At 37.1% G+C, this 21,352-nt stretch overlaps 1 protein-coding gene across 2 annotated transcripts in view; it reads right to left on the reverse strand.

Moving 5' to 3' along the window:
* The window catches only part of Serpinb11 (serpin family B member 11), a 33,544-nt gene extending 14,394 nt beyond the window's left edge, over nt 1–19,150 (reverse strand). Inside the window, exons 1-5 of one of the 2 annotated variants that reach the window (XM_004858455.3) lie at nt 18,851–19,150; nt 6,145–6,330; nt 5,147–5,206; nt 3,419–3,547; nt 691–808 (exon numbers count right to left, since the gene is read on the reverse strand). In XM_004858455.3, coding sequence (XP_004858512.1) covers nt 691–808; nt 3,419–3,547; nt 5,147–5,206; nt 6,145–6,312 — 475 coding nt within the window. In that variant the 5' untranslated portion in view covers nt 6,313–6,330; nt 18,851–19,150. The remainder of the gene's footprint in view (nt 1–690; nt 809–3,418; nt 3,548–5,146; nt 5,207–6,144; nt 6,331–18,850) is intronic. The other variant, XM_087191612.1, reaches the window with a different exon arrangement.
* Between the last annotated feature and the right edge of the window lie 2,202 nt (nt 19,151–21,352).

A 21,352-nucleotide genomic window follows, 5' to 3' on the forward strand; every position in this document is an offset into this window, starting at 1 on the left:
GTAAATAGGGAGGAGTGGAGGGGTTGAAAGGGAATGGGGAAAAAATAAGAACCAAGATATATCATGTAAAGATACAAATTCTCAATAATGAGTGTCATCACATTGTATACCTAAAATGTACCAATAAACTTAATGAATAACAAAAAGAAATAACATAGGTATAACTTTAAAAAAATAATCTGAAAGAGGTGTTGGGAATAGGGTGAGAGTATAGGCCAGTAAGGCAGGCTATCAGTGATCTCTGCAGTTGAGTCATGGGTAAACAAAACTCACGGTATATTCTCTCTACTTGTGCATATATCTTTAAGTATTTCCTTACCTAAATATCTTTAAAGAAATGAACATACCTTTGTATGGAATATTTAAAGTGCCATTTTAAAGAAGAAATATTTAACAATGTATAGGAGCTTTTAAATTGTGAAAGGTACATTTAGTTTTAATTAAATTTAATGGTACAATTTACAATATTTCTACAAAGTAGAAATAGTGTTCATTCTCACTCTCAGAGTCACAGATCATAGATTACTTAGGACAAAAGATTGTAAGTAATATTTCAAAATACAGCCCCAATTCCTTCATTGTTGGTCTATCTCAGGTTTTGGACTTTACTCAGCTTCCTTATTAGCATATCAACTCAGAAAGCTTATCATAACAACACACCTTGTAGACACTTATTTGCCTTATCCTTACCATTAGTTTTCTTTTCAACCCAAGCATTAATAATTTTCCTTGTTTCTTCTGTAGATTGTGCAAAGTCAACAGTTTGTAGTCTGGCCTGGTAAAGTTTCTCAGAACAGCTTAAAAACTGCTGCAAAAGAAAGGACAATTTAACAATATAAAAATAATGTAAAGAAAACAAAAATCTTACAGCTCAATATATTCTGAAATTCTAATATACAGACAAAAGAGTTCATGTATACAAGTTTGAAAGGAAGAAAAATCTGTTTGTTTTTAATAAAAAATAAATTTGACAACATCTGAAACCTTTTCCACCCAATAACGTTAATATGTTTGGTTGTCACTTCTGTCATAACTGGCTTTCTTGGATCTAAAATGACAATATAATGAGTACCTTTTCACTCTGTTCCTATTCTTTCCCCTTCAAAGCAAAAAAAACAAGTTACTCCTCTCACATTATAGACACATTATAGACAAAATAAATGCACATAAAAAATCCAAACAAATCTGATAACCAGAATAGCGTGTGTATCACCTTCCTCATAAGTAAAATTAACAATGATATCTGATGTAGATAATTGACTTTTTAAAAATTTATACAGAAACCACAAAAATATTTTAAGATATTCACTATTTTCACCCATAGCATATTATCCAATTGAAAGTAGTGTACCAACTCAGTGTCAAGAACCTAGCTGTCTCCATTTCCCAAATTTCCACTCACAAACCCAGTGTATGTAGGCTCCTTGAGCCATCACTGATTATAATTCATATCTCTTGATTCCTAAAATCAGGAACTTCTATTTCCTCATTTGCAAGGCAGTAGCCAAAGTCTTCATGGACCCAAATGAAGTTGCCCATGGTTTCATTCTTGAGCACTCAGGACACATGATTCAAAACTTAGAAGTATGGTAGGTGTGCAAGTGGCTGCCTGGGATCTGGCTTTTCAATTGCCTCACTAGGTTCTTTTGTGTCTAAATCCAAGGTTGAAGAAAAGCAAAGCTTAACTAATAGCTCAGTGGTATCAGAATGACTTTTTAAAATTAATTTTATTGGTTTTATATATATATATATATATAGAGAGAGAGAGAGAGAGAGAGAGATCACATTCATCATAGAGAATTTGTACCTGCACCTGATACACCTTGATTCTTTTCCCCCAAATCCCATCCCTTCAATCTCTCTTCCCTCCTTATTTAAAAAAGCTTTGTTACCATTTTTCCTTTTATTATCTTTTCCCTTTCTTCCTTTCCCCCTCTCACCTCCCTTGTTCCCTTCCCATTTAAACATTGTCTTCCTATTTCTCAATATCTATTATACATTTTAGTCCTTAGTTACCCTTTCAGTTTCTCACACCAGGGAAACAATGGGATATTTAAACATGTGTGTCTGATCTAGTTCACTTAAGAGTATCATTTCTAGGTAAATGGATAGACCTTGAGACCATACTCTTAAGTCAGGATGATTTTTGTCCTCAGCTGGGTACAGTGGTGGCTGGAACATCCTTTAGAAATTCTCCATAGCCCATAAGATGGTAGCTTTTCCAGGCAGAATCCTGGTATAATAAAGTCAGTCTCATGATATAGTTCACTACAACCTTCATCATAGTAATGAGGAGCTCCTTGCTCCAGGAACTGATGCAATCATTATCATTTTAAATTAACATTTATGTCTACTATGTCTGCATCACTGTTTTGAGGAGGCAAAGCGGCAAGAAAAATCATTCAAACTCAAAGGACCACGATCATTAATCCCTATCATTTTAAAGGCAATCTCCATGAAACATTTCCTATATGCTTCTGGGGAAGTAGAAGAAAATGTTCCTGAAATGTCTACAGTATCGGGGTGGTTTGCCCACCCTAACATATACAAATTCTATTAGAAATATGTCACATCTAAGATTCAGCCCACCCTACAGGGCTGAGGGAGAAAAATGGAAATCCAAGGGTTCATTCTAATTGTCCTAGCTGATATTTAATCAATATTAGTCAAAAGTTACATCACTAATGCTAGTATTTCACCTCAGTTATGAGGATGATCCAACAATTAAACACAGGAAGATGGATTTAGGTAGAGGCCAAATCTAGGTGTTGCCATTTAATTATCTCTATGCCTTATCATCTTGACTTTTTAGAATTTGCTTCACAGTCTGCAGAATTAGTGGCAATTTTGTATCTCTATCATAGCACAATGTAAGGACTGTATAAGATACTATCTGTAATGTGTTAAATAAAGTAACAGGTACATAGTGAACACTCGATAAAACTACATCTTGTAATATTTTGGGGAAAGGACATGAATACTGCTAAAAATTTGGAGCTAGAAAAAATTTAGGTTAATCTTCTCATTTTAAAGATAGAAATTACTGCCCAGAGTTGTATGTCTAAGTGGAAATAAAATACAGAGCTCTTAGCTCCTAATTCAGTGTTCTTTCAACTGTTTCTTGATAGTCTGCCATTAAGTCCTTTGAAGAAGATAGGAAAAGATATATTTAATTTTTCTTCCTGTCCACAAGGGATAATTCTTACCAATTTTGTTTTGTACTTCATCTTTGGCTTTTAGGAATTTTGTAATAATAAGCAATTTTTATGACATTTCACAATTCTAAATTTCTAGTAAAACCATTCTCTGAAACTCTAAGTCAATTCAAGATCGACCTCTTAGAGACAAATGTCATGCAACACTTTTCAATCTTAACTGATTTTATAGTGTGAAATTTAGGGGTGCTAGACATGCTTACCTGATGGAATGCCATTGCTTTTTTCCCATAGAGTCTGTTAGCAATGCTGAGGGTATAGTCAGAGTCTGGTTGGTTGATTTGAGAGACAAGGACTCCAAATTCTGAATGTATTCTTCCAGCTTGGCTGCACTGACATCAATAAACACAAAACAATATATCGAATTGCATGACTTCTTGCTACTGGAGAGTCATAAATAATGTGAAAACAGTATCTAGAGAGCAAGGTGTTTGCCTTTGATTAAAATGAAAGTGAATAAAGGAATTCTTTCTATATATTTTCAGTACAGTAATCTCACTACTCTGTGACTTTGGTTGTAGACTGTGGGCAGAATCATATGCTTTTGTTGGCTCTAATAGTTTAATACAAAAGCTGACATTTTCACTTGAATAAAGAGATCCTAATGAAGTATTTAGGGCAACAGTCCAAGTTTTGTTGTATCTTTATACTTGTAAGATAATTTCTCTTTTCTACCATACTCTTTTCAATGTCTCAGTTTTCAATGTGGCTACTTAAACACTCCAGCCCTTCCCTAAACAGAAAATACATATTCATTTGTCCCTTAGCGATAGTAATCATGCTATATTTGCATCAGTGATGCATCTGAAAGGTAGTTGAGAATTCACAGACATCAGAGGAGCTATTTTATATTCCCTAAACCAGTGATCCCCAAACTATCAACTTTTGTCTCCTAATAATAAGCAGGATTCTGTGAAGCAAGTTTTGTATGAACCTGTATGTATTTATGTGTATTCTCAAGCACTGTCAAACAGCTATTTTCATATAGGAATTCTATGTTACTTTGATGTCAAAATGAATGCTCCTCCTGGATAGAACTGGATGCCACTGTCAGAGTTTGTGGATGGGGGAGCATCAAGTCCACTATATGATTATATGGCAAAGCATCATTCATGGTCCTTTATCAGACCCCTCAGTAGACTGAAAAATCTCTAACACTGCATAAATAAGGCTGGTGGGCTCAACAAGAGACACAGAACATAAAAATACGAGTGAAGGTGGCAACAAATCAGTTAATAATACTGAAAAACTTTATTGTTACTGTTATCATCATTATCATTGTGTTAAACTATAAGCTTTATTGGTTATAAAGATGATTAAAGGAGACAAAGGTAGCTTATAGGGAAAGAGTAGTGGGAATTGCCAGAGACCCCTGCAGTGGTCCTGGCCTCCCACAAGCCAGTACAACATCTGCAAGATAGAAAAGTGGGAATTAAAAGAAACAGAGATAGAGACTTGAGAGAGACTGAGTCTTGGGCTGATATAAGCTGCTCTGGGCAGCAAAGACAAAGAACTCCCAGGACATCCAGTGTTTATTCAATACAAGTGTGGGAAGTAGGGAAACTGGGCAGGCCTTGGGACACTTGCTGATAGCAAGTATCAAGCAGGCAGGACTGTAGAATGAGGACACAAGCATATCTTTGCTGAAGAGAACAAACAGTTAATTCACAGGGGAAGAATTTAGTTGGAGTCAGTTGACCTTGACTGGGGGTGAACTTAGCCAAGCTCTGCTACTTCCAATGTAACACAGCCGAATTATGGAAGGGCAAGAAGCTTGTGCCACTATAGGCTGCTAATACTGAACAAAGGTGTCTGCTACAGTAGCTTCCTTATGAGACAAAGAAGGAACTCTATTCTATCCCTGGACAATCACTTACAGATGCTCTTATGTTAAAAAAGCATTTGACAGCTCAGCCATGATATTATCATACCTTAGATGAATCCTTAAATTCTGGTTTAAAAAATTCTCCAGTATGTTGATAGTGAAGTGCCTAGAAAAGGAAAAAGGGATCAGTTGACAACAAAAATAATGTAAATTCCATAAAGTTGAAAATTATAAATAGTTACTTTTACATTTCAGTTCAAAAAAACCAATAGGGATAGCTAATAATGTTAAATTGCAAATCATAAATTAATTTTTTATATCTTATATAACCTTCCCAATAAATTATGAATACTGTTATCTTCATTCTATTTTAGGAAAATTGAGTTATAAAAGATGAAGTACTTTGCCCAGACAGTCTGTGAGGCTCTGGGCACTGAGCTCCTTAGTCACTAGAATCTTTGGCTCCTCTCCTACTCTTTCCAAGCTATTAACTACAACCAGGCCCATTTTGGGGCCAGATAAACCGTATATGTTTTTTCAGCACAAACAATAAACCAAATATCTTAAGAATTAGTAAGTGATACTCTTCTAGATATTTTACAGCAGCATTTATGTCACTTAAGAATTATTAAGATCAACATTAGTCTATACCACCTGAAAATGGGAATCACAGTCCCTCCCTGCTACACCCAGTTGTTATGAAGAAATATTATAATGATTTTTTTTACAACTGGGTAATGTCTACAACATCATTAAGTTTCATTATTAAGTCTAAACCTCTAAAGGACAAGAACAGTACCATACATGTGATCTCCAGCACTCTTAAATCACTGAAAGGAAGAAGGCTGCACATTTTCTGCAGAGGTTTATTTGTGATATCCCTGGTAGGAAGAAACTGTGTACTGCAGGTATTGTATTTTTTTGTGATAAAATTTTTTATTTGCTTTAAACTATTTTCCCTTTCTAAAAAGAGTCATTTGCCAAATATATTTTTTCTTTTACATGATGATAGTTTTTTTTTATGAAGATGGCAGTAATTTGGCAGATCAGAGGAGACATATGAAGACTTTGGGGCTCCACAGTAATCTTTCTTGCATCCCTTACCTTTTCAATTTGCCTTGAACTGTTTCCTCTGGCACCAAGGAGGACCATATTTAGAGCATAAAGCAGACTCAGTGGAGAAAAGAAGATGTTATCTCCTGGATTATTATTATTCAGCTGCTTGAACACATCAAGGCAAAATTCAACGTTTGCTGTGTTGAGGGAGCCCATTTTTATGCCAATCACTGTCTAAGAATGGAAAAGGAAAATAAGTATCAGAACGTCACCGAAATATTGAGTTCAGTTATTAAATTTCACAAATTCAAATGTCTGAGCACCCTGTTTCATGAAAAATTACATGCCCTTATCACAGCTTCTAAGAAATTAATAAATGCTAGAGGGAAGAAGCCACCTTTTTCAATTCTAATAAATAGAACACTTACTATTCCTTTAACTAATTGTTCAAAGCTATCTGACTATCACTTGTGTACATTTAAAGGTGATCTGTAACTGTTTCTGAGCAAAAAAAAAAAAGCAGAAGTAATTGAATCTTTATGCACTTAATTTCCATACTTTAAGACATTTCTTATTTTGGAATTTGTGCAAAAAAATTTTTGAGCTACACAAACTGAGACAAATGATATTTTCCCACTCAAGTGGCTGTCTTCACAGTCTCCCATAAAGAGAATGCTTCTATCCTGACCATTCTTCCACACACAAATTCATAATAAAATAAACTTGGGCAAAATTCTCTGCACATGTTTATCTTCTTAATGATCTTCATTCCTTCTATCTCTATAAGAAAGTAAGGCAATATTTAAAAGGAAGTCATTGTCTTAGTTCCTTTCTTTGTCACTGAGACACAATACCTAATACCCATATCTTAAAGGAGGAAAGTCTGCACTCCCACCAACAATGAAGAAGGGTTCCTTTCTCCTCACAGCCCTGCCAGCATTTATTATTGGTTGACTTCTTGATAGCAGCCATTCTTTCTGGGGTGAGGTGGAATCTCACTGTTGTTTTCATTTGCAGCCCTCGAATGACCAGTGATGTTGAACATTTTTTCATATATTTATTTACTGCTTTTACTTCTTTGTCTGAGAAATGTCTGTTCCTTTCAGATGCCTATTTTTGAATTGGGTTTTTATATTTTGAGGGGTCTGATTTTTTTGAGTTCTTCATATATTCTAGATAGTAGACCTTTGTTTGAAGAACAGCTGGTAAAAAATTTTTCCCACATTGTAGGTTGTCTCCTAGCTCTGTTGGTGGTTTCTCTTGCAGTTCAGAAGCTTTTTAATAAATTGAGATCCCAGTTGTTGAGCCTTTGTGCAAGTTCCCATGCTACTGAGGATTTGTTCATAAAGTCTTTTCCTATGCCAATGTCTTCGAGAGTTCTTCCTAACTTACCTTCCAGTACTTTAGTGTTTCTGTTTTAATATTTAGATCTTTAATTCACTTCGATTTTAGTTGAGTGCATGGCGAAAGATAGGGGTCTAGTTTTAATCTTAGGCAGACTGAAATCCAGTTTTTCCAACACCATTTATTAAAGAGGCTATCTTTCCTCCAGTGAGGATGGTTGGCTCCTTTGTCAAAGATGAGGTAGCTGAATATGTCTAGAGTTGTTTCTGTATCTTCTAATCTATTCCACTGATCCTCAGGTCTGTTTCTTTGCCAGTACCATACTGTTTTTATCACAGTGGCTTTGTAGTATAGTTTCAAGTTGGGGATTGTGATACCCCCCATTATGTCTCTATTGCCTAGAATTGCTTTTGCTATTCTAGGTCTCTTCTGGTTCCAAATGAATTTTTGCTTTGTTTTCTCTAGGTCTGTGAGATATACTGTTGGGATTTCAATTGGGATTGCATTGAATCTGTATAGCAGCTTTGGAAGTATGGCAATTTTCACTATATTTGTTCTTCCTACCTAGTAACAAGGAATGTCTTTCCATTTTCTTATATCTCCTTCAGTCTCTTTTTTTCAAAGTGCAGTAGTTTTTACTGTAGAGGTCTTTTTGTCTCCTTTGTTAGATTGATTCCTAGCTATTTCATTTTTTGTGGATACTATTGTGAAAGGAATTGTTTCCTTAATTTCTCTCTCAGTGAGTCTGTTATTTGTGTACAAGAAGGCTATTGATTTTTGAATGTTGACCTTGTATCCAGCTACTCTACCAAATCTGTCAATCAAGTCTAGAAGTATTTTGGCAGAATTTTGGGGGTCTTCTATGTACAGTATCATATTGTCAGCAAATAATGACAGTTTAACTTCTTTTTTTCCTATTTTTATTCCTTTTATTTCTTTCTCTTGTCTAATAGCTGTGACTAATGTTTCTAGAACTATATTGAACAGGAGTGGTGAGAGTGTGCATCCTTGTCTTGTTCCTGATTTTAGTGTGAAGGTTTTCAGTTTTTGTGACCATTTAGTATGATGTTGGCTGTTGGTTTTTCATAGATAGCCTTTATTAGCTTGAGATAAAGACCATCTATTCCAATTTTCTGTCGGGTTTTTATCATATGGGTATTGGATTTTGTCAAATGCTTTTTCTGCACCTATCGAGATGATCATATCGTTTTTGTCCTTGACTCTGATAATATAGTGTATTACATTTATTGATTTATATATGTTGAACCATCCTTGGATCCCTGGGATAAATCTGACCTGGTCAGGGTGTATGACCTTCTTGATGACCTTCTGTATTCTGTTTGCTAGTATCTTATTGAGGATTTTTGCATCTATGTTCTCTAGGGAGATTGGCTTGTAGTTCTCTTTTTTGGTAAGGTCTTTCCCTGGTTTTGAAATCAAACTAACAGTTGCTTCAAGGAATGAATTTGAAAGTATTGCTTCCCTTTCAATTTCACTAAAGAATTTAAAGAGTAGTGGCAATAGACCTTCTCTAAATATCTTGTAGAATTAAGCAGTGAAGCCATCAGGACTTGGATTTTTCTTTGTTGGTAAAGTTTTAATTACATTTTCAATTTCACTGATTGTAAATGGGGTGTTTAGACTTTTTACATTTTCTTCGTTCAACTTTGTTAATTCATACATATCTAGGAACCTGTCCATTTATTCTGTTTTCCATTTTATTAGAGTACAGGTTCTTGAAGTAGGTATTGATGATTCTCTGGATTTCTGCTGGATCTGTTGTGACCACCTTTTTCATTCCTAATTGCATGAACTTGGGCCTTTTCTTTCCTTTTTTGATAAGGTTGGCTAATGGTTTATCAATTGTATTTATTCTTTCAAAAAACCCAACTCTTTGATTCATTGATTTTTTTGTATTGTTCTTTTAGTCTTCATGGCATTGATTTAAGCTCTAATTTTTATAATTTCCTCGCGTGTATGGCTTTGGGTTTGTTGCACTCTTCTTTTTCTGGGAGCTTAATGTTCAGCATTTGATTGTTTATTTGAGCTCTCCCTGTTTTCCTAATATGGGAATTTACTGCTATGAATTCCCCTTGTAGAACTCCTTTCATTGTGTCTCATAGATTGCTGTGTGTTGTATTGGCATTATCATTTAATTGTAGAAACTGGTCTAATTTCTTCTTTAATTTCCTCTGTGACCCATTGGTTGTTCAGGAGGGTGTTATTCAATTTCCATGTGTTTCTGCAGTTCTTGCAGTTTCTTATGCTATTGATCTCCACTTTAATTGCACTATGATCTGATAATATATAGGAGATAACTTCAATTCCTTTGCAGTTTTAAACATGTTCTATGAGCTAGTATGTGGTCTATTTTGGAGAATGACCCATGTGCAGCTGAAAAGAATGTATATTCTGATTTTGTGGGGTGGAACACTTCTGCAGACATCTATTAAGTCCATTTCTTCAAAAGCTTGGTTAAGTTCTATTAACTCATTATTGATTTTTTGTCTAGATCATCTGTCTATTTGTGACAGTGGGATATTGAGGTCCCCCACTACAATTGTATTAGTGCTTATTTGGTTTTTCATGTCCATTAATATTTGTTTTATATAGTTGGGGGCATTAGTATTTGATGCATATATATTTATGATTGTCATATCTTCCTCTTGGAATGTTCCCTTTACAAGGATGTAATGGCCTTCTTTATCTCTCTTAATTACTTTTAGTTTGAAATCTATTTTGTCTGCAAATAAGATAGCTACCCCCACTTTTTTCTGGGCTCCTGTTGCATGGAGAACTGTTTTCTGTCCTTTTACTTTCAGTCTATGAATTTCTTTGTGAATTAAGTCTGTTTCTTGTATACAGCAAGTTGTTGGATTTTGCTTCTTGATTCATTGTGGCAGTTTATTTCTTTTAGTTGATGAGTTGAGGCCATTAACATTGATGGTGATAACTGATATGTATTGACTTATCCTTGTCATGTTATTTTCCTGTTGTTGGCTGTTTTATTTTTTATTTTCCCCCCTCTCCCTTTAATTTCTTGCCTTGCCAGGTGGCTTTGCTTTGTTGGGCCTTATGGAGTTGTGATCTTCATTTTATGTTTCTAGCATTTTGTTTAGAATTGTTTGGAGTGCTGGTTTGGTATTCATGAAAATTCTCAGGTGTTCTTTGTTGTGAAAGCGTCTTATTTCCCCATCAATTTTGAAAGATAATCTTGCAGGATACATCAATCTAGGTTGGATGTTGTTTTCTTTTAGGGCTTAAGATACGTCACTCCAGGCTCTCCTTGACTTGAGGGTTTGTGTTGAAAAGTCTGCTGTGATTCTGGTGGGCTTCCCTTTGTATGTGATTTGTTTCTTCTCTCTAAATGCTTGTAGTATTTTATCCTTCTGTGGATTTCAGGGATCTTGACTATTATACATCTAGGTGTAGATTTTTTTTGATCATGGCTAGTTGGAGTCCTATAGCCTCACTTATCTGTATGTCAAATTCTTTCTCTTTGTTTAGGAAGTTTTCTGTCATTAATTCTGTGAACAGTTTTTTTATGTCATTTGTACTTTCTCCTGATTTTTCATGCATTACTATCAGTCTTATATTATTCTTCTTTGTGTCATCTATGACCTGCTGGATTGATTTCTCATGGTCTCTTACTATTTTTAAGAGATCTCTATTTTCGTGGTCACTGACTGCAATCCTGTCTTCTATATATCTGATATTCTGTTTTCACATTCACTCATTTGGCTGTGAATGCTTTCAATAGAATTTTTAATCTCCTGGATATCTGTTTCTTGGATTCCATTTCTTTCCTATGCTGGGCATTCATGGTTTCCATCATGGTCCTGAGCTCATCTATTTTTTATCTGTTTCTGTTCTAGAGTCTCTAATCATGTCTTTCATTCAGCTCAGCATCTCTGTGGTTATCTGGGAAATTACTTCTGTTTTGAATTTTTCTAGAGCTTCAGTTATCTGTTTCGTTACCTCCTGTGCCATCAGTGTAGGGTATCCAGGTGATTGATTATCAGACTTTTCCACCTTGTTTACCCCAGAATTTGCTTTGGTAAGCTGGTAACGTGATTTTGTGTCTTGCTTAGGTGTCTTCTCAGTTTTATTTTTGTTGTTGGTACTGTTTTTGGTTCAATTCCTGGGTTGTTACTTCAATATTCCTTATTGTAAGTACCATTGTTGCTTGTATTCAGAACTTTTATGGAATGATTGTTTCTCAGAAGTGTCTTCCAGATGTATCTGGCCTTTAGGTTTTGAGTCTCTAATGACTCTTAGGCCATCACGTTTTCAGTATACCAGGAAGGACAACTGATTCGATCAATCACAACACCTTAGCCCAGTGATACAATCAGCAACAACAATAGCATCAAGCACAGTTTAGAAAATGATGATTTGTGGTGGTTGTTAATCTATTACTTGTAAACATGTTAATTAAATCAAAATCAAGGACCAGGCCAAACTATGTCTATAGTGAATAAACTCTTCTTTACCCTTTGGGATGGGGACTTTGAAGGAGTTGGGGAGGGAGGGATTGATAGGTATGATAGAGAAAGGTTAGAAGTGATACCAGAGGGCAGAGGAAGATCACACAAACTCTAGGAAGCCGTTGAAGAGGAGAAGACAGAACAAAAGAACACACACAAAAACAGAACAACCTAGCAGCAATCGGGAGTCTAGAAACTGTATTCACTTTCCTTTAAAACTAATGACAACTGAGAGAAGGAAAAAGAAAAGAAAAAGTAAGAAAAAAAAGAAATTTGAATTAGGACAGGAACAGGAATAAAAAGGGAGAGAAATGAAGAACAAGGTGGGAGAGACAGAGCAAGAAAGAGAAAGAAAAGAAAAAAGAAAAGAAGGCAAAATAAGGGAAATTTTTGAAAAGAGAAAAGAATAGATAAAAATTAGAAAAAATATTGAAAATAAGACAAGAAATTGCTTTGAAGATAAAAAATAAAAATAAAGGGCCTCCTTCAGGGTATGTCTCTGCTGTCAGTACAGACAGCGTGGGCAGGAGTGTCCAGATCTAAGTCAATTAGTCTCAGCAAGCCAGTAACTATCCCTTGAGGTTCAGGCTGATTTCTGCCTGCAAGACCCAAGTTGAAACCTCTGACCTCCTGGTAGGTTGAACTCTGCAAGGTTCTACTGGGTTCTACTGCAGGTTCCAGCTGTCCTTCCCCTGAAGATAGTCCAGGTTCTGATGGGAGGTGGTGTTCCTGCAACTTACCAACTAAGGGGGTCTGGTGTGCCTTTATTGCAGAGATTTTTTTCACTTTTCTGGAAAACTCAATTTTCATCTAGGAGCCTCAGAGAGGCCCTCTTCTCTTGTTCACTTCTGTTCTATCTTCTCAAGTTCAGATCAATGTCTTTTCTGACCCCCTGCCCCTCTGTGGTGTGGATCCAAGTACTGGCTTGACCCATTGGCCAGAGGTGGGGGTATGTGGGTGCATCTGCTCCTCTGCAACGAAGGGGCAGGGCCTCCAGACATCCTGCACGCTGCTCCAGACCTGCACCAGAGGCTTCATTCTTAAGAAGTCTCACTGTCATTAAACACATTCTCATTTTGACTCCCAGGTGAAGATTCTCTCTTGGTTTACACTGACCTCTGTGGTGACTGTGTCTCAGTCTCTTGTGCAGAATTTTTTGCCATTTTAAACATCTGTGAATCATAATACCTCAGAATTCAAATCTTTGGCATCCTATATATTTACACTCACAGACCCTGTGATCTCATCCAACATTATGCCTTAAGTGTCCTTGACAAGCTATTCACTCTTCCTTTATACATCTCTGAATTCCAAACCCCTACATCCACTGCCTACTAATATCTCCATGGATGTCTAATAGATATCTCAAACTTAACACGTCAAAAATAAACACTTGTTTTCCTAGCTCCTCTCTCTAATCTCCTCTCCCACGTACTTCATCACCTCTGTAGATGGCAATTTCAGCTTTCCATATTTTCAGGCTAAAATTTTAGAGTCATCCTTAACGGCTTTATAATTCTCATTCACATACAATCTCTGAAAACATTTGTTTTCTCTAGCTTCAAAAATATTCATCATGTGCCCCTTTCTCAAGGCTTTCTGCTTCATCAGTTGCTCAAAGGTATCATCCTTCCTCTCCTGGAACTTTGAGACAGTCTCCTTGCTTGTTGCCAACTTCAGTCTTTACCCTCCAACATGATGATATTTTTAAAGGCCAATTGTGATGCTCTCCTCAAAGACTCTAGTGGCTTCCCTTTTTCTCAGATATGGGAAAACCAAGGTTTTCTGATCTGGCTTCAGATCCCTCTCAGACCTTGTCTCCTCCCATTCTCCCACCAGCTCATGCTCTTTTCATATGTCACTTCCTTCCACTTCCTCAACATGGCAAGTATGTCCACTTCAGGTCTTTTGTTTCAGGTCTATCCTTCTTCTGGGATGCTCTTTCCAAAGATATTCAGCTGGCCCCCTCCAGCAATTTATTCATCGCTCTGTTCAGATAGCATCCCCTTATTAATATTCCTTGCCCATTCTATTTGAAAAATCAGCACATGTCCCTCCGTCTCATTACCTTAGTTTACTTTTCTTTCTGGCACATATCACCTCCTGACTTACTGTACATGTATGTATTTTCTGATATGTTCTCCTCCTTTTAGAGTACCACTTCCAATACAGACTTTGTTTTGTTTCTTTGCTTCATTCCAGCCCTTAGACCAGCCCTGGCCATAAAATAGTTAATCAATAAAAAGCTATGAAAGAAATGAAGGAAGATCTTTCAGTCCAATAGGTACAATGATATGCAAGTGTATGCAGAATAATATAAAAGCACAGATGAGGGACACTGAGCCAATCTGAGGGTGCAGATAGACTTCCTGGAGGAGGTGAGATCCCTGCTGTTTTTTATAAAATAAGAGCCATCCAGGCATATACATGTAGGAAAATCATTCTTTACAGAAGGAACAGCATAAGTAGAAACTTAAACACCTGAAAGAGAAACTTCATATTACAAGAATATGAAACAGGAAGCCAAAGCATTGGTAACTTGGGCTGTAGACAAGCAGCTTCGCACACCCCATAGAGGAGAAACAGCCAACACCAGACAGCTCATGACGGAGCTGGAGCCCCATGTTTATACCATCTTCACGATATTTTCTCTCTCTCTCTCTCTCTCTCTCTCCCCCCCCCCCTGTTTTTTCTCGTCCCTACTGCGTCCTCCTCTTTCCTTCTTCTCATCCTTCTCCTCTCTATACATATAAACTCATTTTGTATGATTTTCTTCTCAATAGTCTCCCTTCCTCCTACTCTCAGATTGTAGTATGGGCCACCACTGGAATTCCTTTCCATAATCAATTTGTTCAACATGTCTTTTCTCTTTTCAGGTGCCTTCAAAATCTTCCCAGAGAGCATTTTTTAAACTCTTGATTGTATACCATTCATCCCTTTTTTTCTATTTCCTTCTTCTGAGCTAAGAGAATCTGCTTTGATGCAGATTTTGAAGATGCCTCCAACCCCCTCCAGCTCCATGAAGTAAGTCTTGTTTTTGGCCTAAACCAAGTAAGATAATTCTTTATGCCATGTCAATGAATGACTTAAGACTTAAAAGATGCCATAATCTATTCCAGTAAAACAGCAAGAAAAGCTGATGATGGGCTTCTGGAAAAGACTTCCTTCTAATAAGAAGAGACACACAGGAGGAAATCAGCCTTCTTCTTCCTCTCAGAGTTGTGTCATCTATGTGTAACTACTGCAGCATCATGGAGTAGACAGCCAAAAAGGAACAACCAGGATGTTAGAGAGAAAAGTTGGGGAAAATTTGAGCCCTTGATGACACTTGGATTAACAACCTTGGATCTACCCTACTTTAGAATTGTTATGTCAGATGAAAGCTTTTCCTTATTACTGAAATAAGCCATTTCAGTTGAGATTTGTCTTACCTACAGACAAAAGCATCCTAATTTACTTCAGGAATTTCTCTATATCTCATTCTCCACTAAGGCCCTTTACCCCCCTTCTCCTATAGTCACATTTTTTTCTAGGGTAGCTACATATTTTCTTATTTAGTCTTCAGGGATCTGAAAATATTTCATTCTTTTACCTCTGATCTTCTAGATGACAGATTTGCCCTCTTTTGTCATCCTAGTCTAGGCCTATAATCCCTAGCACATTTATGACAGTTGACTGATATTTATCCTCACCTGTGTATACTTTTGGTTATTAACTTGTTTTCAATCTGTGCATAACTGAGGTGAGGTGTGCTCCCTGGGGTGTGACTCTGTTTGTCATGCTTTCAGGCATTTATAGCATGCTTTTCACCAAACTATAGTGCTTTGTGCCCAGACTGTCAAACAGAGCCAAGTAAGCACAGCCCTCAGAGGAGAGCATGTGGCTCATACACACTCAGGCAGAGAAGGATCAAAAGGAGATGTGTCACTTATGAGATTTATATGGATAAAAATTATTCTAACCCATCCTTGTAATCAAACTGGTTGCCCTAAACTTGTCACTAAGAAGTACGACATTCCAGTTTTTAAACCACTCAGCAGTTACACTAAAACAAGTCTGGATAATGTTTTCTTTTGATCTTCATTTTTTTAAGATGTAAAAAAGGGGTTTGCTAATCTTATTTAAACTCAAATATAATCCTCTGCCTTCATTAGGATACTGTCTTTCAAGTTAATTTTAATGCATTTCTCTGTGACATGTGTACTAATAAGTGTCCTTTATTACATGATTTAATAATGAAATTTCACCTACTAATGAAGGATGTCTAAGCCAGATTTTCTTCATACTGTACTCTGCATTGTAGTAGATGCAGTTAGCTAGTGGAGTCAGATTCTGGAATATAATTTCAGATTTAGATTCACACATAAATGCTAATATATTTTTCTTAAATTAATTGCACATCATTACTCTAAAATTGACTTCCCATATATAGTTACTGAAGCCTTATAGTTATGAGGCAGCTAAGAACTGCCAGACCACTATGTGCAACACTTTTATTAAACTACTTTTTTCTTCTTTGAGAACCACAATTGTAGAAGGCTGAAGTAACCATATCCCTTGACTTTTGGTACAAGCATTTTTGGGTTTACAGAAGTCATTCTCTCCTTTGCTTATTGCCTTGGATCTAATACATTCTCTCCCTCCACCCCCATAGACAACACTTTTAATTTGTTTAATGTATACCCTTTTTAATATGTGTTCATGTTAAATATTAATTTTGTTTTATACTTTTTAATTTTCATAAAGCAGCTTCTATTAAATGGCTTATTTTTCCACCTAGTATGATTTTTTCAAGATTGATTGTATTACTCTGGAAACATGAATTATGGTTCTTCCATCACATTTTTGTCTCTCCACTTCCCAGGAGCAGATGCCCAAATGACCTCCTGCTTTGCAACATCACAAACAGTGCTGTGATGAGCATGCTCATACATACCTACTAACACGACTGTATGAGAATTTCTTCGTAAAGGAAATGACTGAATCACAGGGTTCATGTATGTGCCAAGCACTGTATGTGCATTGCTCTGAGTCTTACATCTTGCATTATGGGGCCTGTTTCTGCAGCTCTGCAGAGGAGGAAGTAAGGTCTAGGGAGGTTACAAACTGTAGGTGGAGGAGTAGGAGTTTGAGTAGGAGTTCATCTCTTCCAAACCCTATACTCCTCTCACTTGCTTCCAGATACTATTCAGAGAAGCTATTATTTGAGGTTGAATGATTTTATTTTATTGTACTGTCTTTATCATCCCTATTTACTAAGGATAGTGATTTACCAGAAGCATTAAAAACTTTTGTCTAAGACATAGAACATTAATAGGCTTAATTTGGTAGTTATCAGTTAATAAATGTAATTTTATTTGCTCCACTTCACAGTTAGATCCTATAGCTTTTCAGGAATTCACTTCATAGTACAAAGAAGGAACGCTTTAGATTCAGGTTTTTCTAAAATATTGAAAATATATAATTATAATTGATTCATGAACTTTGGTATATGACAGGTTTATTGGAAGATGGAATTTTAACTATCATACATGAGGCACTGAAGATGACTACTGTGTCCATGCCAGAATTATACCTTTCTAGATAGGAATAGAATCCTTTCACAACTCATTCCAAGGTTAATTTTATACTCAACCAATTTTATGCAGTAACCTTTACAAAAAATTCTCTCCATTTGGGCAATTGTCTTTACATGTACAAAGGAAAGTGTGGATAAATGTCCAGAGTTGGATTTATTGCATTATTTGTCTTCCTTACTGGATTGTACACACTTTGAAGGCAGAGAAAATGCACCTGTGGAGTTATCAGTGTTTTCCACATTCACATGAGAATCGATCCATACCAGAGAAATAAACAGTCTGAGTATTTTACAACTCCTAGACAAGTTTATATTTCTCAGTCAGTTTCAGGGAAGAGAAAAGGAGCCCAGAAAAGACAGTGTACACAAAATCTTATCAAAGATGCACAGAACCCCAAGAAAGTCCCACTCAGGTGGTGAGCGAGAGCTAGAAATGTACTAAAAGTAGAAGTGTTACAAATAGAATACCAAAGTGGAAAGAGGCATAGAAAATATGCTTGAGTGGTCCTTTCTGCCTAATATTTAGGAAAAGGAAAACCTCTCTCAAGCAAATGGAATGTGTCATCTGGAGATTGCTATGGGAGGGGAAAGAAAGGAAGATGCCCAGCTTTAGCCCTCCTGAGATAGGAAGAATGGGTTTCTGGAATAAATAGCTTGGGAAACATGAAGAGGGGAGTATTACTCAGAAGGAGATAATGACACAAAAAGATTGCAAGGAGACAGAGGGTCTAGGTCAGTTCTTCTAGGGAACATATGTCTCCAAGAGTGTTAAGACACCAACTTCTTACAACCTGAAACAGCCAGGATAGGTTGAGAAATAGAAATTTCAGAACCTCATCACACAAATACAAACCATGACAGTTTATATCCATGTACACAAAAACACATATTAATCAAGAAACTAATTTTATAGCCATAAGCAAAAAACCTCACAAAACCAATAAATTATTTCCAATACATACCTATTAATAAGTCCAGTTCAATTGAATTAAGAACCTCTAAGGAGCTAAGTGCTTCATCACAGAGAACACAGCCTTGTGTGACTAGCTCTGTGTTGAATGAGTATTATCAGTGAGTAAGTAGAAAATAGCAAGAGCATTCCATTTCACTACACAAATCAGATAATTGAGATCAAGTGAGCCCACCTCAAAGATTTGAAAACATACATTATTAATGACATTCAATATGTTAATGGTTTCATCCAAGGGCCAGCAAAACCCACATTTATTTCAATAGTAAACTTCTGTCTCCTTTAGCTCAGTACACACCTATTCAAAAGCCATGTTTTACTCTTGTTTTGACAACAAGCTCAGATAATGTAAATTACAGAAATATTTCTCCTTACCTTTGCTGTTTTCTGGTGGTGATGTGGACAGTTTGGCAGGTTAGACTGGAGCTGTGTCCCTCAAAGGAAATACAAGCCTTCATTTTTTGCCCCTCCCTTTTCCATCTGTGTCTTTAATGATTCAGTTCCTGACCTGCTGGGTGAAAAGCCCAGCCCCAAAGAGGAAGTCCTTCTAAAGGCCTTGAGAATTTTAGAGAAACTCAGGATGGCCAGCTCCAATTTTTGGAGAAGCACCTAATTCTTAACCTCCTTCTGCTACTACTGAGGAAATGTAACCAAGCTTAGCCTCCAATCAGGAATGACAAGCTGTCTTTCTAGAGTAACATCAACACATTATGTTGACAGTGCCATCCATGTTAAGAATTCCAGGGATTGCCAATGTCAGTGTACATGACACAAAGCTACTCAACAGGAAAAATTCCAGTTATGATAAATGCTTCCTAGCCTGAGGCACATTGATCCCAAAATCTACAGTGCTCTTGCACATGGTTTTTATGCAGAGCTTCAGCAGTCTGCCAGCAGGTAAATCCTGTCCCACAAAAAGAACACAAGAGTGCACTCAAGCAGCACTTATTCTGTGGTTTCAGTTTAACAGCTTGGTAGAAGCAAAATCACCACTACCTAAGCGAGGGTTACACCTGAGACACAGTATTCAGAAGCGAGAAAGAAAAATTACACTAGAAGAAAGGATTAGAACTGGAGACAAAAAATGTCTGGGTGTGCAGTAGCCAGAATCATCATTATTGTTACTGAGTTTGGAGGTACCAGGTTTTTCTTTTGAAGGTGATTTCTAGCTTCTTTCTGTCTTGAGCAAAGAATTGGTCAAGACAAATGTAAAGCACTTGTGTGCTGTGACATGGTCCCAGGCAGTTTTAGTCACGCCCTACTTTTTTGTCTCATGAGAAAAGCCCAGCTTCCCAAAGGTCAGTCTTATCCCTGCCACACACAGCATAGCTTCTCAGGATGATACTATTGTAGAAAATATAACTCATAATGTTGTAGCTCTAGGCAGTTTAACAGAGTCAGGCCAAGAAGGATCAAACACACACCCTGAAAGTTAGGGGCAGGTTTATTTTGCTAGCAGACTAATGAAGGATTTCTCCAAAAACCAATCAGACCCATTTGGGGGTGAACAGGGTTTATATAGATCTTGGAAAGGAGGGGTAAGGATGCAGTGGCAAGACATTTAACATTAGTTCATTGATTGAGGTAGATACATTTAGCTTATACAATTGGATAGAAAGATACATTAGGATTTATCTTATTTACATATGGTGGGAAGCAGGGGTCATAGAAACCCTACTGAGAACAATGGACAGGGGAGGAAAACATGTCTGCCAAGTCTGAGTGAGACCCAGAAGGACATGTTTTAGGTGCAGGAGGGGTCAGAGCTAGAAAGAGCCATTTGTTTGCTACTCAGCTGCAGCACAGGCTCCTTCTGGTCAGAAATAACTTCCCTGTTCAATACCACAGCCAGGCTTAAACAGTGAAGGCAGACTGCACTATGTTCAATGAGAAGAGATAGTCCCATGCAGCTGTGATTTTTCTCTTCATTCTCAGCATGCCACATGTCTTCTATCAGTCAAAATTAAACTGTACTGCAAGACAGGAAAACTGGAAAGCCTGAATCTAAAATTATGGTCCTAATAGGTTCTCATAAAAATAAATGTACACAAGCACCTACACAGACCTAAAGGGATTCTTATCTCCCAGTCTCTTTCTGTTCAGAGCATAATTTGTCTGACAAGAGTCAGGTTCAGCTGGTGACTCCATGGTTTGGAAGGCTTATGTCCACTGTGACGGCTGATCATCTACTTTTTGATTTGTTTTAGTTGTGCCCAGATCGCGAAGTCCCCAAAGTTCCCAAAGCCCACCAAGGAGCTGATTCTGATGCAAACGCATGAGGGTCATTTATTCAAGCTTGAGTAGGGACTCTCAATTGTCACTGATGCAGCGGATCAAGATCAAGAGCCCCGAATTTCAAATTAGCGGGGTTTTTATGGAGGTTACAGCAAGGTTTGGAGATTTTCCATTTAGCAGTTACATGATTGGTTGACAATTAGCAAGCATGAAGTGTACATTTTTGATTGGCCAGGTGCATGGGGGGGGGGTTGAGGGGTGGTTACATGTAAGTTTTACGAGGGAAATGAGGGGCAAAGGTTGGTGGTCGACTGTCACGTACTGATGGTCAGCAGACACACTGACTATTAGTCATGACCATTACGTACTGACAGTCAGCACATCTACAGATTGTTCTATGGATAGGGGGCCTGGAAAGTTCATTTCCTGGGCAAACAGATGGCTGAGTAATTAACTTAGGAACTTTGGTTTGTTACAGATTGTATCTTCTGTCCCAGAGCAAACACATTTTAACCATTAATTTGTGAGGACAATAGAGACTAGGGGAATAGTGGATTTTAGCAAAATGGAGTCGCTTTGGTCTCACATTCCCCCCTTCTCATGATGCTATAGAGGACCAATCATGGGCCTCTGGGGGTTAAT

The sequence above is a fragment of the Heterocephalus glaber genome, unplaced genomic scaffold, assembly GCF_053883595.1.
Source record: "Heterocephalus glaber isolate CG9 unplaced genomic scaffold, H.glaber_assembly_v1.0 deba00000331, whole genome shotgun sequence".
Lineage (NCBI taxonomy): Eukaryota > Metazoa > Chordata > Mammalia > Rodentia > Bathyergidae > Heterocephalus > Heterocephalus glaber.